The sequence below is a fragment of the Heliangelus exortis genome, chromosome 3 (assembly GCF_036169615.1).
Source record: "Heliangelus exortis chromosome 3, bHelExo1.hap1, whole genome shotgun sequence".
NCBI classification, from domain to species: domain Eukaryota; kingdom Metazoa; phylum Chordata; class Aves; order Apodiformes; family Trochilidae; genus Heliangelus; species Heliangelus exortis.
This window is the reverse complement of record NC_092424.1, coordinates 1913022-1927873: the sequence shown is the minus strand read 5'-3', so window position 1 is coordinate 1927873 and position 14852 is coordinate 1913022. Positions and strand designations below refer to the sequence as shown.

The window sequence follows — 14852 nt, the reverse complement described above, 5'->3', positions numbered from 1 at the left end:
TTAAAACTCCTAGGTCTTGTTTAATTACACTTGGATTTTGAAAAAAAAAAACAACCCAATGGTAATAGCCTCTAATAGCTCTCTCTTTTTTTTAATATAATAAATGCATTTTTTTAACTTCTGTCTCGTAGGAGATGCTCTACATAAAGAACTTGTATCAAAAAAAAAGCTTCATTAAGAAACATTGCATATGCTGTTGAGGGGAGGAGGTGCACAAAGCAGCTTTTTAACTTGCAAGAGGGCACTCACAGATCTTCTTGTATTTGATTTAAAAAAATAATTGCTATCATGTTTGAGCCCAGAATTGAGGGGAGGGGGGCAAATCCTGGTTCTCTTTTTTTTTTTTTTTGTACTGTGCTCAGCTTTGCTGAGGTGGTTTGCTTTGCCCATCACACCCACAAGAGTTTGATTCTGCTGTGTTTTTCCCCCTGAAACAGCAGAAACATGATTTTAATTACCAAATGCTTTTAAACCTTACATGTGATGCATACAGATAGAGGTGTGGCATAGTTTTAGCATAACACAACCTTCTTCCTGGCTGCTGATCATCTCAGGTGGTGTTCACTGACACCAAGCCTTGAGCAGGGATGGAGCAGACCCCAGCCCTGGTTTGCATCTTGCTGGTTCAGGTCTCTGCTCATCCCTACCCCACTGCCAAGGAGCCTCTCCCCTTCCTCATGGATTCATCAGCTGCCATGGGATGCTTCCTTGCTCTGAAGAGTGTTGGAGCAGAGGGCTGGGAAGAAAACATCATGAATTTCTGAGCAGGCTGTGCCTAACCCAGCTGTAACCTGAAGATGGTGATGTCTGCTGTGCTTTTGGGGTATAAATTGAATTTCTGTCTTATTTCTGGCTCAAGAACCTCATCTCCAAGATGCTTGGGTTCAGCCCTTGGGAGGAGGATGGCAGTGCTTGTATCCTAAAAAGTATGAAGGGGCAGATTGGCCTTGGGGGTGCTTTTTCCACCTCCTTCTTTGAGTCTGGGGTTTTGGGTCCAGCAGCTTCCAAGAAGAACATCTCAGAAGCATTCTGCTTGCTGGACACGTGTGCCTGCAGCTGGAAACCTCTGCTGTGGGCAGGAGGGAGGTACCCAGATGGAGGAGGAACTCCCTCCTCTCTGGTGGGTGGTTTTGGGGAGCTGTGTCACCTGCCTTATCACCTGTGTGTGTGTCCAAACCTTGACTCTGGTTGTTCTGAGGAGACTTGATTGCTTTATGGCACATCCTTGGGACTCGTGAGCTGTCTAAAGGTCAGCTCTGCCCAGTTTGTGCTGCCATGCCAGGGGAAATGGTGACTCTGGTGCCATAAAACAAATGAGGTGCTTGGTTGCTTAGTGTTTTTTTTAAAAAAAAAAAACAAAACCTAAAAGCAGGGAGGAGGAAATGCGTTGGGATTGAGTGCAGGCTCAGTAAATTTGCAGATGGCACCAAACTGGGTGGCTCTGTGGATCTGCTGGAGGGCATGGAAACCTTACAGGGGGACTTGGGACCAATGGGCCAAGGGGAATTGTATGAGGTTTAACAAGGACAAATGCCAGGTCTGGCACCTGGGTCAGAACCACCCCACGGGGAGCTACAGACCTGGGGAAGTGTGGTGAGAGAGCTGTGAGTTGGAAAGGGACCTGGGGGTGTTGGGTGACTCAGTATGAGCCAGCAGTGTCCCAGGTGGTCAAGAAGGCCAATGGCATCCTGGCTTGTGTTAGGAACAGTGTGGCCAGCAGGACCAGGGAGGTGATCATCCCTCTGGGGAGGCCACACCTTGTGTACTGTGTTCAGCTCTGGGCACCTCACTTCAGGAGGGACAGAGAAGTGATGGAGATGTCCAGAGAAGGGCAACAAAGGTGATGAAGGGCCTGGGGCACAAATCCTGTGAGGAGCTGAGGAGCTGGGGGTGTTTGGTCTGGAGAAGAGGAGGTGAGAAGAGACCTGATGGCTCTGTGCTACTGCCTCAGGGGAGGTTGGAGTGAGGAGGGAAAAATCCTCTGCTCCTGAGGGATGGGATAGGAGCAGAGGGAATGGATTGGAGCTGTGCCAGGGGAGGGTTAGGAAATATTTTTTCACTGAAAGGGCTTTCAGGCATTGGTGGGGGAGTCACCATCCCTGGAGGCATTTAAAAGGCATTTGGACCTGGTCCTTAGGGACATGGATTAGGAGTTGGATGATTGTGTTGGTCACAGGTTGGACTGGATGAGCTCGGAGGTCTCTTCCAACCTCAACATCCTGGGATTCTCCATTACTTCCAACACACCCCACGAGCTGCTTCCAGCTCTGGCACTGATGCTCTACACCTTCTCAGCAGGTGCGTGGGATGAAGGGAGCCTGACAGCCACCTGGAGAGGAGACCCTGGCCCCTGGGGAGCTGCTGGCCATGAGCCGGGTGCTGCTGGCGGGCAGGATGCAGCCGGAGAGCCGCAGCGTCTGCGTCTTCCTGCCCAGCAGGGAGCAGCTCAGTCTGGATGTTGGGGTGAGTGTCCTGGGGAGATGGGCTGCAGTGCTGTGAGCTCTCATTGGTCACGTTGCTCACGCCAGCCTGGTGCTGGGCTGCTGGACAAAAAGGCTATTAGCCACCTTGGGGAGGGGGGGTTGTGCTTTGTTTTCCACTTGGGCGGCTTCAACTCGTTTGTTGGGTTCCTTAAAAATCCCAGTTGTGGGTTTGGATGGAGGAAGGGTCCTCACTGCTCCTCGTCTGGTGTTCTTCCTCTTTTAATTCTTTCTCAGTGTTTTTGCCACTAATAATATAGCCATTTTTAAATAAAACTGAACCAGAAATGCCTTGATGACTTGGCAAGTGCTCCCCACACACGATGGTCTTGTAGCGTTTGAGTCATTTCTGATTTTAGAATCATAGTTTGGGTTGAAATGACCTTAAATGTTATCTAGTCCCAACCCCCCTACATGAGCAGGGACACCTTCCAGTAGACCAGGTTTCTCCAAGCCCCATCCAACCTGTCCTTGAACCAATTCCAGGGATGAGGCATCCACAACTCCTCTGGGAGACCTGTTCCAGTGCCTCACCACCCTCATAGTGAAGAATTTCTTCCTAATGTCCAACCTAAATCTGCCCTCTATCAGTTTGAAACCATTCCCTCTTGTTTATCACTACATGCCTTTTTTAAGAAGTCCTTTCCCAGCTTTCTTGGTAGTCTGCTGATCTCTTCAGAAACTCTAAGACAGAGTAAACAACCATTGAGGGTTTTCCTCCCTCCTTTGAGTGCTTGTAGAGAGAAAAAAACCCTAGAGGTAAGTCCCTTCATTTCTTTGATCACCACTTCAGATGCCTGAGTGTGTGCACACAAGAAGCAGCAGAGCCAGGTAAGCTGGCAGCCCAAGGTGGCCCAAGGTGTCCACCACATCGTGGTGACTCTGGGCAGTGCCTCCTGCTCCTTCAACTTGTGAGAAACTGAGCTGACAGAGGCTCTTCAGGTTCAGGCAAGAAAGTAGCCTGAAAAATAAGTGCTCTTCTGTGAGCATTTGCATGCACTCATGTGTGGGCTGGGGAGGTTTTGCTTTGGTTTGGGGCTTTCCCCCCACCACCTCCTCATTCTGGGATGGAGAGGGGGAGAAGAGAGTTGAGGGGAACTGTTATTTTAAGCACTTGATTGAAACAGTGGCCTTTGAAACTATGCCTGCTAACCTTCAAAATCCATGTTGGAATTTTCCTACCTGCTGTCCAAAGTGTGACATTCCTAACTGCAGCAGCCAGGAGGGCTGGATGGAGCCAGGCTTTCACAGCAAAACCTGGGTGTCTTTGCTCCTGGGTCATCATCCACCTCCCCAGAAGGCTTTTGCAAGCTACTGCCTTTTGTGCAAGTCACAAAATGATCGTTTAATTAAGGTCTAGGTGGCAGGTGCAGGGGTGAGGGTAGTGCTGTGTTGTGACTGGCCCCAAATCTGACTTTTTCTCAGGGATGCTGAAGAACAGAGACAGCAGAGCCCACCCTGCCATGGGGAGGGCAGCAGAGCTGATGCTGTGGCCTCTGCTCTCTGGGGCTCTGCTTGAGCTGGGCACACAGCTCTTCCTCCTCATGCTTCTCCATGTTAAGTTCAGGCAGTGTTCAGACCATGCAGTGAATGCTGGATAGCTGCAGTTTTATTTAAAAAAAAAAATTATTTAGGTTAGAAAAGACCCTTAAGGTCATTGAGTGCAAACATAAGCCATAACACTGCCAAGTTCACCACTGTGTCCCTAAATTCCACACCTGCACAGCCTGTAAATCCCTCCAGAAGAAGAAGAAATGGTCTTTTGCATTAAGCATTGGCAGGGACAGAAGGAAGGTGGTGCATTCAGAGTCAGGATGCTTCCAGCATCACCATCTCTTCCCAGGGAGAAGTCCCCTTAAAGAGATCTTCCCTCCTTGCTTTGGCAGCTGGGAAGTTGGGTAAACCATGGGAATGGAGAATCTTGTGTGTGAAAGGGGATATTTGCCTGGGCCAAAAGGTGAGACCTCACTGCACAGTTGTGTCCTAATTGCATAGAGAGTGAAACATGACCTCTTCCAGCTGGCCAAGCCACCAAAACCAGCTTTTCATTTGGCCTCTGCCTTTACCACAACACCCCCTGCAAAACAACAACAACAATTAATATTTTGCAGCTGGAGAGATTTTATTTTATTTTTTTTTTATTTTATTTTTTCAAAGTAACATCAAAGCAGTTTTTTAGTGATGATGGTAGAACCCCGATTTAATTAGTACAACCACAGATGATACTTTGTGCATTTATTGGAATAATAATGCTACTACTTAAGTTTTCCAAAGCCTTTTAGCCTCCTCAGTGTGGGATGCAAATACTAAACAAGCTTGGAGCTAGCTCAGTGAGGTAGGTAGGAATGGTTATCCTTCCAGCAGAATAAATTAGAGATCCTTCCCATGATAAGCAGCCTGTTAATGCAGGCAATTCTTTTCTCCCCCATCCCATATAAATTCCACCCTTCCAGATAAGAGTTTACCTGTGTGTGTTTTATGTGGTTCTATGTAGATAGAAGCCTGCTCTTTAAAATGGATTTTCTCTCTTGCCCTGCACAGATAGTGCTGTTGAAGAGAGAAGAGCAGGAGACATTTCAAAGTCTCTTCCCCCATCATCAGGAATCTCTTGTTTAACTTCAGTTTCCACCTTTCTGGCTTTAGAGATGAATTTCAGGGGATGATGAGGAGGAAAAACATCTTCCTGGGACCAGCTGTGAACATGAGGAGAAAAGCAGTGAGGGGAACCAGTGGGTGCTGCAGCTGCCCTGAGGATGGGGAGGTGAAACAGGGGGGCTTCACAGCAGATGTTGCTCCTTGCCTAGCAGCTGGAGGAAGTCTGGGAGCATGAGCAGAAATTTTGGGAGAGGAGGAAGGCTGGTGAGGTCCTGTGTGTTGGTGAATGATGATGATCATAGATCTGAAGGCTTTGAGTTGTTCTGTGAGCTGGGGGAGCTGATGTTTTAAAGCGTATGGACCAGGAAAAAATTGTGATAGGTGACCAATATTCATGGATGTTTGCACACAGGATGACCCTGGAGTAGCAGTTACTGTCTGTAAACTTGCACTCTGCTTCACTTTGGGTTAAATTTCAGGTGTGAAGAAGCCTGGAGTTTGGCAGGGGGCAAAGCTGAGTGTCAGGGGCAGGAGAGATTCCTGGTGTGTCCAAGATGGAGCTTGGCACAGGAGCCAGATGCAAGGGGAGGAAAGGCCAAAGAGAAGTGCTCAGGTGGAAAATGCAAAGGGAAATTTTGGTTGCTTTGAGGAGAGGGAGGAGGAAGGCAGGAGGAGGAGGGAAGAGTGATTCCAAGTGTAATGGGCATGGCATAGCTTTGAAGGCTGGGAGGAAAACCTGATCCAGAAGGGAAGTTCCAAAAGGAGAGTGGGCAGGGTGATAACTCATGTGCCTGCTGTGCAAGAAATCTGATGAGATCACTGCTTTGGAGAAGTGTCACAAACACTGAAGTGCTCAGTTCCCTTTACCTTAAAGCAGGTTTTTCTTCCCCTAGGTGTGAAAGCTGCTAACAAAATCCATCTAATGGCATGGCTCTTACAGAGCCCTGTGCTGCCAGGGACTCTTGTGTGGCACAGAACCTTTCTGCTGAGGGGTTCATCACCTCTTCCTTAGGGAGTTCTTCCCAGGTAGGGGAAAAAGCTCAGAGCTTGCCTGAAAGGAAGCAGCTTTATTCCCAGCTTTCCATTCCATCTGCATCTTCTTGGAGGCTGGGCAAATACTGCATTGAGGTGTGAGACCCTAAGGGTGCAGTTTCACACAGGAACCCATAAGAAGACCCAAGTGTGGGTGCATGACCTCCTCCCAAAGCATTCATAGGTGTGTGTATGGGGGTGACACAGATTTAGGGCTCCCAATAAAGTGGTGTCTTGTCAAGTAGAAGCAAATGAGCACTAAACTGATCTCCTCTTTCCCACTGTCCATCCCCAGTAGAGACAACAGGAAAGCTGCTCCTGTTAATCTGCATCATCTGGCAGTGGCATAACAAAATCCAGAGGTTCTGACCCGTTTTGCAGCTGGTGGTAGCACCCAGGATTGAGTTGAGGTTGGCTCAGCCTCAACCAGTCACTTACAAGACAGAAAATTCTCTCTGTCCTGGCCCAATCCAGGACACTGCTGTTCTGTTCTCATTCAGAGAATCTCCTTCCCCTGTGCCTCTGAGGGCTGGGAATTTGGGTTTGTTCTTTTTTGTTCTTTTTTTTTTTCTTTTTTTCTCTTGTCTCAGGAGTGCCTGTCCGTGCTCCTGAGGTGGTGCAATGAGGCAGGGGAACCTGAGGCTACAGGACATTTGTAGGGGAATTTAGGAGGTCATTGCTGCCAGCTTCAGAAGATGACAATGCTGAGTGCTGTGTGACCACAAATCAGCAGGGGACAGAACAAACTCTTCTATGTGGGGCACAGAGCAACCTCATCTCAAACCCACGAGCTATTTCTGGTCAAACCACACTGTCTTGGGGTTTCTTTGTGTGCTTTTGTGCTTGGTTCTCTTGAATGGAAGTTTTCTTCTTTGTTTTTCCTCCTTCCTCATTTTTCCCTCTGAAAAACGACAATTAAAAAAACCCAAACAAACTTCAAGAGAGTAGTATTTTCATTTCTGTAATTGCAAATGCTCTTTCTCTAAGTGTACCCATAAATAACCTGGTCAGTACTGCACAAAACTGGGACTCCAGCAGTGCTCCAGATCCTTACACAAAGATGCTGGTAGATAGGAAACTTAAATTCACATCTTATTGAACTGAGCCACTTTGTACTGTGAAGGAAGAAGAATAACAATTAATATTCTGTGATAATAGCAATGAATACGAGAAACAAAGCTTGTTCTGTTTTGCTTCTGCTTTGTTTTGGGTTTTGTCTGTTTTGTCCTGGGTTTGAGTGATGTTTTTGTTTCTTTTTTTTTTTTTTTTTTTTGCTATGATACCCAAAAATGTATCTGCCAAGGTAAAGCAGGAGAATTGCTACCCCCAGGTGTGTGAAACATCTGTAATTTTGGATTGGTTGTCTCTTTCAGGTCAAAGCCACTGGACAGGAGCTCTTTCAGCAAGTCTGTGATTTAGTGAAGATTAAAGAGCCTCACTTCTTTGGCCTCAGCATTGTTAAAAGTAAGCAAACTCAAACACAGGGACTTGGCAAAGGTCCCCAGCCCCAGTTTGTGTATTTACAGTGTGTGCATATATACACAGTGGCTGTGCCTGCAGGGAATTGGATTGTAATAAGGTCACAAAGTATGTAGATTATGCACAGGCTTCTCAGAGCTCTTTTGATCTTTGGTATGTGGGCAGACAAATTGGGAGAAAAGGGGGGGCTTTTGTCCTCCTCCTTTGTTCTTACCTTCTACCTCTTTGTGGGGTTTTCTTTCTCTCCTGTAGCCAAGTTGCTGGCCAGTGTATTTATCACTGAATCCAAAACCCTGGGTAGCTGTTGATCAGGAGGTGAATTTTAAAAGAACTTTGGGGCTGAAGGTGCTGCTCCTCTTCTGGAGTCACATGCAAAGAATTCCCAGAGGAGGGAAACTCCAATGATTTGAGGGGACTGAAGGAGTGTGTGGGGGATGCTGGGTTTTGAAATATCCTGTAGGAAAAGCAAAACCTCTTAGTCTGTGGCTTGCAGTCTGTGGTCTGCTTGGTCCTGTTGGTCTTAGTGTTGAGCAGGGAACAGTGCAAGATGATGCCTGAAAGGAGCAAACTGATGTGAGCTAACACATTGCTGGGCTGGTGTGTGCATTGGCATCCCCCCCACAGCTCTTAGGAATTAGAAATGGAACTGTTCTCCTCCTTATTTTGCCTCCTCACACTTCCAGAAGTATGGAGAGAACTTTTCTCCCCTCCAAAATTTTTCACTTGAGTGTGTTATTTACTCCTGCAGCTCTAGAGACTGTTCCACTGATACAAGAATAAACTTTCAGGAGTCCTGAATGAGGTTTCTTTTGCCTTCTTGTGAGTATGTGGGACAAAATAGTTTCACTTCAGTTTACTTATCTCTTTTCTAAGAACTTTTGCTTTTTCTGAGCAGAGCACTCAAACTAAGTCTGGAGTGAGCTGTTTATCTCTGGGAGGTCTGTAGAGTCTCCAAGAGATGCCATCAAGGTATCTGTTAGCTAACAAATGGATCTCTGCATTAAACCAGCACAGGTTTATTTATTTGTTTGGGATCTTGTGGGGTTTGTTGGTTTATTTTGGTTTGGTTTGTTTGGGGTTTTTTTGTTTGGTTTTTTTTTTTTTTTTTTTGTGAGGAAGACCTGAATGCTCTTTTTTTCCCCAAACAACTGTGTTTCTGTGACTTTTTTTTTCCCCCTCTGTGACATTTTGTTACACCAGTTTTTGCATATTCCACTTGGCAGGACCAAGCCCTGTCTGTGTGCTGCTGCTTCCTCTGGTCCCTCCCTTTACTCAGCAAAAGTTCACTCAGCTGACTGGAGTCTTGTGTGGTGGATTTGAGAAATTCTTGATTTTTTTTTTTTTTTTATTAAAACAGCTGCAGGTTTGTTATTGTAGATGTGTAGCAAAGGGAGAATTTTGGTTTTCTGTTCCCCAGCTTATTTCCCACCCTTTTTTGATCAACATGCTGGTTCCTTTCCCTTGCCACCAGTGGGTAAATCTTGGTTCTGTTGCAGATGTAGCACTTCACATCTCTGCTGTTTGGAAGAAGCCTTTGAGGCACTGATTGCTTTTCAGGGATTTTTGGGTTTTCACAGCAAGTTGTCTCATCTCAAGATTCAGCCTGCTCAGACTCTGGAGAACTTTTCCATTGCCCAGGGTTGTCTTGTGGGTGTTTAATTCAGCTGCCTTGGGCAGGCAGGAGGTGGGTGTGGATCCTGCTGTGAGAAGCTGTGAGGATGGGGTAGATGTCCAAAAACTGGAGAAGAAACCTCTGTTTTCAGACTCAAATATTCCCCTCCTGCATCATGTTTTCACCTTGCTGTGCTGCAGCTTTAAGATGTCTTTTTTTTTTTTTTAAAGATACAACTACCCTGTTTTAATAAGACTATATTAGAATATAATAGGAATATATTATTATATAATAAGAATATATTTCTTGATTTCTTACTGTGTATTCATTTTAGGCAGTGTGATGCTTCTGTGCTCAGAACAAGGTATTCTAATCACCTGCATCCATTACCTTGATGCTAATTAGTCAAACAACCCCCTGACTGTCAGCAGCAGCAAGAGAATGAAAATTAAGGGATTTCTGCAGAACTGTAACCAATCACACTGGGTGGATTATCTGGATTAGGAGCCTGTTTGACCTGCAGACACTGGACAGATAGACTAATGCTCAGTTGGTCTGGTAGCAAGTATGTGTGTGAGGGGGAGAGCTTGGGCTTCTTAATGCTGAGCAGAAGTTTAACCCCTAAGTCTGGCAAAATTAAAGCACTGTGCAAGCTGCAAACCAGGCAGCTCTAGGGCTTGGAGTGGGCCTTGCAGCATTCATTGCCTGAATTTGTTGCCTTCACTTTTTACAGATGTTGAGGGCAAATTTCAGGATTTAAGATGACAGTGGCAAAAGTTAATTTTTTAATTTTTTTTTTTTTTTTTTTTTTACCCCTTTTGTTCCTGAGCTTTTCATTCTTAGGAGAAAACCCCCTTCAGCCAACTGTATGGAGAGGAGGAGGGGAAGCTTGCATCTGTAAGAAGAATTTGATCCCTTTGAAAATGAGGTTGAGGAGTGTCTGTTAATGGGAAGTCACACTGACACAGAGGCTGGGCCATGTTGCTCTGCTGCTCACAGATGATCAAGCAGGCTGGACCTTTGTGCTGCTGCTGAAGTGCATTTTTAACTTGTGGTTTGCTCAGTGGAAGCCTCAGCAGCCCTGCCAGGTTCAAGCTGGCTCCCTAAGCTCAATGTCAGGGTTTAACACTGGCCCAGCAATTAAACCCAGTGATAGAGCTGCTCTCTATTAATCTCTCTCCCCTCCCTGATAAGAAAGGAGAGAGAATAAGGGAGAGAGACTGATGGGTTGGAAACTAAACTACACAACTTTAATGAAACAGGAATGATAAATAGGAAAAAATTACTAAATATATACAAATATACAAGAAAATGGATCCCACATTCCTCCCCCCTTTCCTCCAATAACTCTCACATCACCCCTGAGGCTGCAGGGCAGCCCTGGGAAAGTCCAGGCTGGAATCCTGGAGTTGGGAGCTGGAGGCAGGAACACACAGATATGGGCTGGGATGGATCAGGAGCACAGGCAGAGGAAGGGATGGAATCCTCCCAGGATGCTGGGTGAAGGAAAGGAGGCAGGAAAGGCAGGAAGGGCAGGCAGCTGGAAGCTGGAAATCTGGCTTGGCCCTTGTGATGCCTCAAATTTATACTGAGGATGATGTATATGGGATGGAATCCTCTGTTTGGTCAATTCTGGCATCTATCTTGTCCCTTCCTCCTCAAAGGAGGCTGCAGGTGGGACCTCTTTATGTTTTCCTCAGAGCTGAGCAGTGTCCTTGGCTCTGCACACCAGGCTCTAGCAGTAACTATAAACATCAAGTGTTATCAGTCCTAGAAACACACACTGCCTGAGAAACTTGCTGTTCATTTCAGCAAGTGCAGCTACTGACAAGAGACTGAGCTAAAAGCAAAAGTACAAGACAGAAAATCACCTTTAGCCTGGCCCAAACCAGGATGCTCCAGCACCTGGGTCTGAAGATTGCAGCTCCTCCTGCAGGGGCAGTCTTAGGGAGTTCCCTCTCCTTATCCAAGTGGATGCAGAGACAGTTCAGTTCTCTAAAGCAAAACATTGTCAGCAGACAAAGAACAGCCAGGCCTCCTTTGTTGGTCTAACCCACATCCCATCAGATCCTTGGCTTCTTGCTGGACCCAAGCAGATGGAAGCCTATTGAGAAGGAGCAAATCTGCCTCTCTGGGTCCTCTTATCAGTTTTTCAGGCTGGTTCCCTAACAAAACCAAAATCCCTTTGCTTCTGCTGCCCTGCCTCAAGGATCATCCTTCAGTTATTACAGCTCTGGCTGTTCCCATTGCCAAACCAATGCCTCCCAGCACAAGCTTAGCAAGGAGCTTGGTCTTTAACTCTGCCAGGATCACTCTGTCTCCAGTTAATTCTTCTGCATCCTCAGTACTGAAGTTCATGGAATATGCTACCATCTTATCTTGATATTAAGTAGGTGTCTGTTGTGACAAAGGGTCTCTTAAGAAGACAGATGACAACAAAAGTTTTCCAAAATACTCTCTGATGATTTCTGCTCTCCAGACCTTCCCCCACTATCCTTGCTTCTGCCTTTCCTCCCTTAAATCTGCTTGAATAGTTGCAGCCAGCTTATGGATGTCTCCTGCATGCCAAGATACAGCTCTGTTTTAATGACTTTGAGACCCCAAATGACTTAAAGGCAATGTAAGAAAAACACATGCAGATATGGGCCACCTAGAGGGAATTGCAGGGGTTCTTCAAGAAGTATTTAATACTCCTTGGAACTACTTGCATGGTCTTCCTATGAAGGCATTTTTCCCTGTACCTGCTGCCAGTTGTTTCAGCATCAGTGTCACATCCAGCCAAGTGCTCTCCTGCCTGAGGATTGCAAGAGGTTTGGTTGCTCCTGTGTGAGCCATGCTGGAAATGATTCTGCAGCTCTTGTGCAGAAGAATTAATCCCCTGTGACTGCCAAAGGGCCAGAGATCTTTGTCTTGTTGCTCACTGTAAGATGCCAGCATAAAATTCCTGCAGTACCCATCCATCATCAGGAAGAACTGAGCCTTCATCTCTGCTTTCAGACCTCAGCAGTTCCTAACAGCCACACAACCTTGGGCTGCCTGATTTTTCCTCTTTTCATTCTTCCCTCCATATATCTGCTGTCCATCCCAAGTAAAGCAACCTCAGCCTGAAGGTTTTTACTCCCAGCCTCTGTTGTGGTTATTCCCTTCTCCACTTGGGCTGCGTCTACTTTCCTGCTAAAGCTAAAAACTTGTCCTGGATAAAGTTCTTTTAGACTTCTTATTAAGCTAATCAGCCAGGTCCTGAAGTGGACAAGTGTTGGTTTGCAAGGCAACCCCAGGAGAGCTGAGAAGGTGTGGAGAGGTGGTGGGAGCAGGTGCCATGGAGTTAGGGATGTTCCCAGGCCAGCAGCACTTGGAGGCAAAAGGAGTTTGTAGCCTGCTCTTCTTTAATAAACAAAAAAAATCCATGTTGGTCTTCAGCTAAGCAGGTTATGTGAAGTCTAAAGGATGTGCTGTGGGGGATATCTGAACACTGGTTGGGGGTTTTTTTGGGGTTTTTTTTGGGTTTTTTGGTTGTTTTTTTTTTTAGCTTTTACTCTTCCTTAACCTCAGCATCCCTCCCAGTCTCTTTCCTGTTGCTTCTCAAGGGAAACACTGGTGTTGCCACAAGGCTTCTCACAGCATCTGGGAGAACTTAAAGGCTGTAGCTAAGAATAATTTTTCCCCCCCATCTCTATAAAGCAAAAAAAAAAATAATTTTTTTGATGGAAGTTTGGCTTAGCACTTCATAGTTTATTTGAATCCTGATCTTCTGTCTAAGTAATTTTAATATCAGAACATACTTGACTCAACCAAAGGAGCTCATGGGATGTTCCTGGGCCTGAGCTCTGCCTCCTGGTAGGACAGGACTTAGCTCTGGGATTTCTCAGTGCTCCACAAGGGACACAGGAGAAGAAGAGGTTACAGACACCACCACTGACCTTTGCAGGGCATTTACCTTTCCTAAGAAAGGAAATGGGGAGGCATTGGTTAATGCAAAATAATGGCTTTTAAAGTAGCAATGACTCAGAACTGATTTGACCCTGGATCACAGCTATAATTTTCTATTCCCTTTTCCCCTGCAGTGTGAATAATGCCTATTGTAAATCTGCATCACTCACCTGAGCCCTGTCACTTCTTTCTGACTGCAGACCTGGTCCATTATTTTTTTGCAACAATTTATGTCCTGTATTTGCTTAAATATGTAAATGTGCTGAGCTGGTTTTGTGGAGTATTTGCAAACCTGGTGACTGCTTCATTTGAAGTGAGATTTGTACAGCATAAACTTTCCATGTCATTTCAGGGCTCTTAAAAGCTGAAACAGGGAGAAATGTGTGAATTTCATGCCTTGAAACCAGGCAACTGTGTTGTGTTTCTGGGGGTCCCAGGGCAGTGCACTGGTGTGGAATCTGTACACACATACAGGAGGGAACCTTTCAAGAAAATTACAGAATCATGGAAGGGCTGAGGTTGGAAGGGAGCTCAGAGCTCATCCCCTCCATGCCCAGGGACACCTCTCATCCAGCTCAGGTTGCTCCAAGCCTCATCCAACCTGGCCTTGAACACCTCCAGGGAGGGGACAGCCACAGCTTCTCTGGGCAATCTGTTCCAGAGTCTCAGCACCCTCCTCCTGAAGAACTTCTTCCTAACATCCCATCTAAACCTCTTCTCCTGCAGTTTAAATCCATTTCCCCTTCTCCTGCCACTGGACACCCTTAGGAAAAGTCCCTCTGCAGCCTTCCTGGAGGTTCCCTTCAGGAACTGGGAGGCAGCTCTAAGGTCCCCCTGGAGTCTTCTCTTCTCCAGGCTGAACGATCCCAGCTCCTCAGCCTCTCCCCAGAGCAGAGCTGCTCCAGCCCCTGGATCATCTTTGTGGCCTCCTCTGGACTCATTCCAGCAGATCTGTGTCCTTCTTATGGTGAGGACACCAGACCTGGAATAATATTTGAGGTGGGGGTCTCAAAAGTGCAGAGTAGAGGGAAAGAATCACCTCCCTGGATCTGCTGGCCGTGTTCCTCTTGATGCCTCCTGAGACAAGGAGCTGATAGGATTTATTTCTAAGCTCTCTGCCAGTGCTGAGCTGAAATTCATCAACGTGGTGGCAGTGGCTGGAGGTGGATGGGTGCATATTTGCATGCAGAGATGTTTATTAGCCAGGTTCTGTCCTTCAGCTAAGAGAAGCAATGACAGTTTGTACCTGCTGGATGTCCAGCCCTGTTTGGATCCACAGACTGGACACATTCTTACCTGGAAAGGTGTTTCTGTGCTGTCCTTTCCAGCACTGCTCTCAGGTGCTGCAGTTTGGTGCCCTCAGATGTGTTGGAGATGCTTTGTGTTTTCAAACCAGAAACACTCTTAGCATCTGGCAGAACCTCTCTTAAGCTTCAGCACTAATCCAGTTTAAGAGGGGAAAAAAAAAAAAAACAACAAAAACCACCCTACAGCCCATGTAGGGAGGGGAAATACTTCTTTGTTTTTGTAGATGGAGGCTCAGACTGCAGGTTGACATTCCAGCAATATTAACTTCATTAGGGCAGGAATGCAGAACTGAATTCCTGCATGGGAGGGAGGACCTGGAGGATGCTGGGCTGGGGAGCAGAGGGATCCCAGGCAGGGCTGATACCTCAGGGTCTACTCCTTCAGCCTGCTTTACTCTGGAGGTTTGTGTGCACCTC

General features: G+C 46.4%; 1 protein-coding gene across 2 annotated transcripts in view; it reads left to right on the top strand.

Annotated features, from left to right (window-relative positions):
- Positions 1 to 14852, top strand: part of FRMD1 (FERM domain containing 1) — a 42562-nt gene that overhangs the window by 9348 nt on the left and 18362 nt on the right. The window contains exons 2-3 of one of the 2 annotated variants that reach the window (XM_071738879.1): positions 2299 to 2463; positions 7481 to 7571. In XM_071738879.1, coding sequence (XP_071594980.1) covers positions 2368 to 2463; positions 7481 to 7571 — 187 coding nt within the window. In that variant the 5' untranslated portion in view covers positions 2299 to 2367. Of the gene's footprint in view, positions 1 to 2295; positions 2464 to 7480; positions 7572 to 14852 lie in introns of both variants that reach the window. The other variant, XM_071738880.1, reaches the window with a different exon arrangement.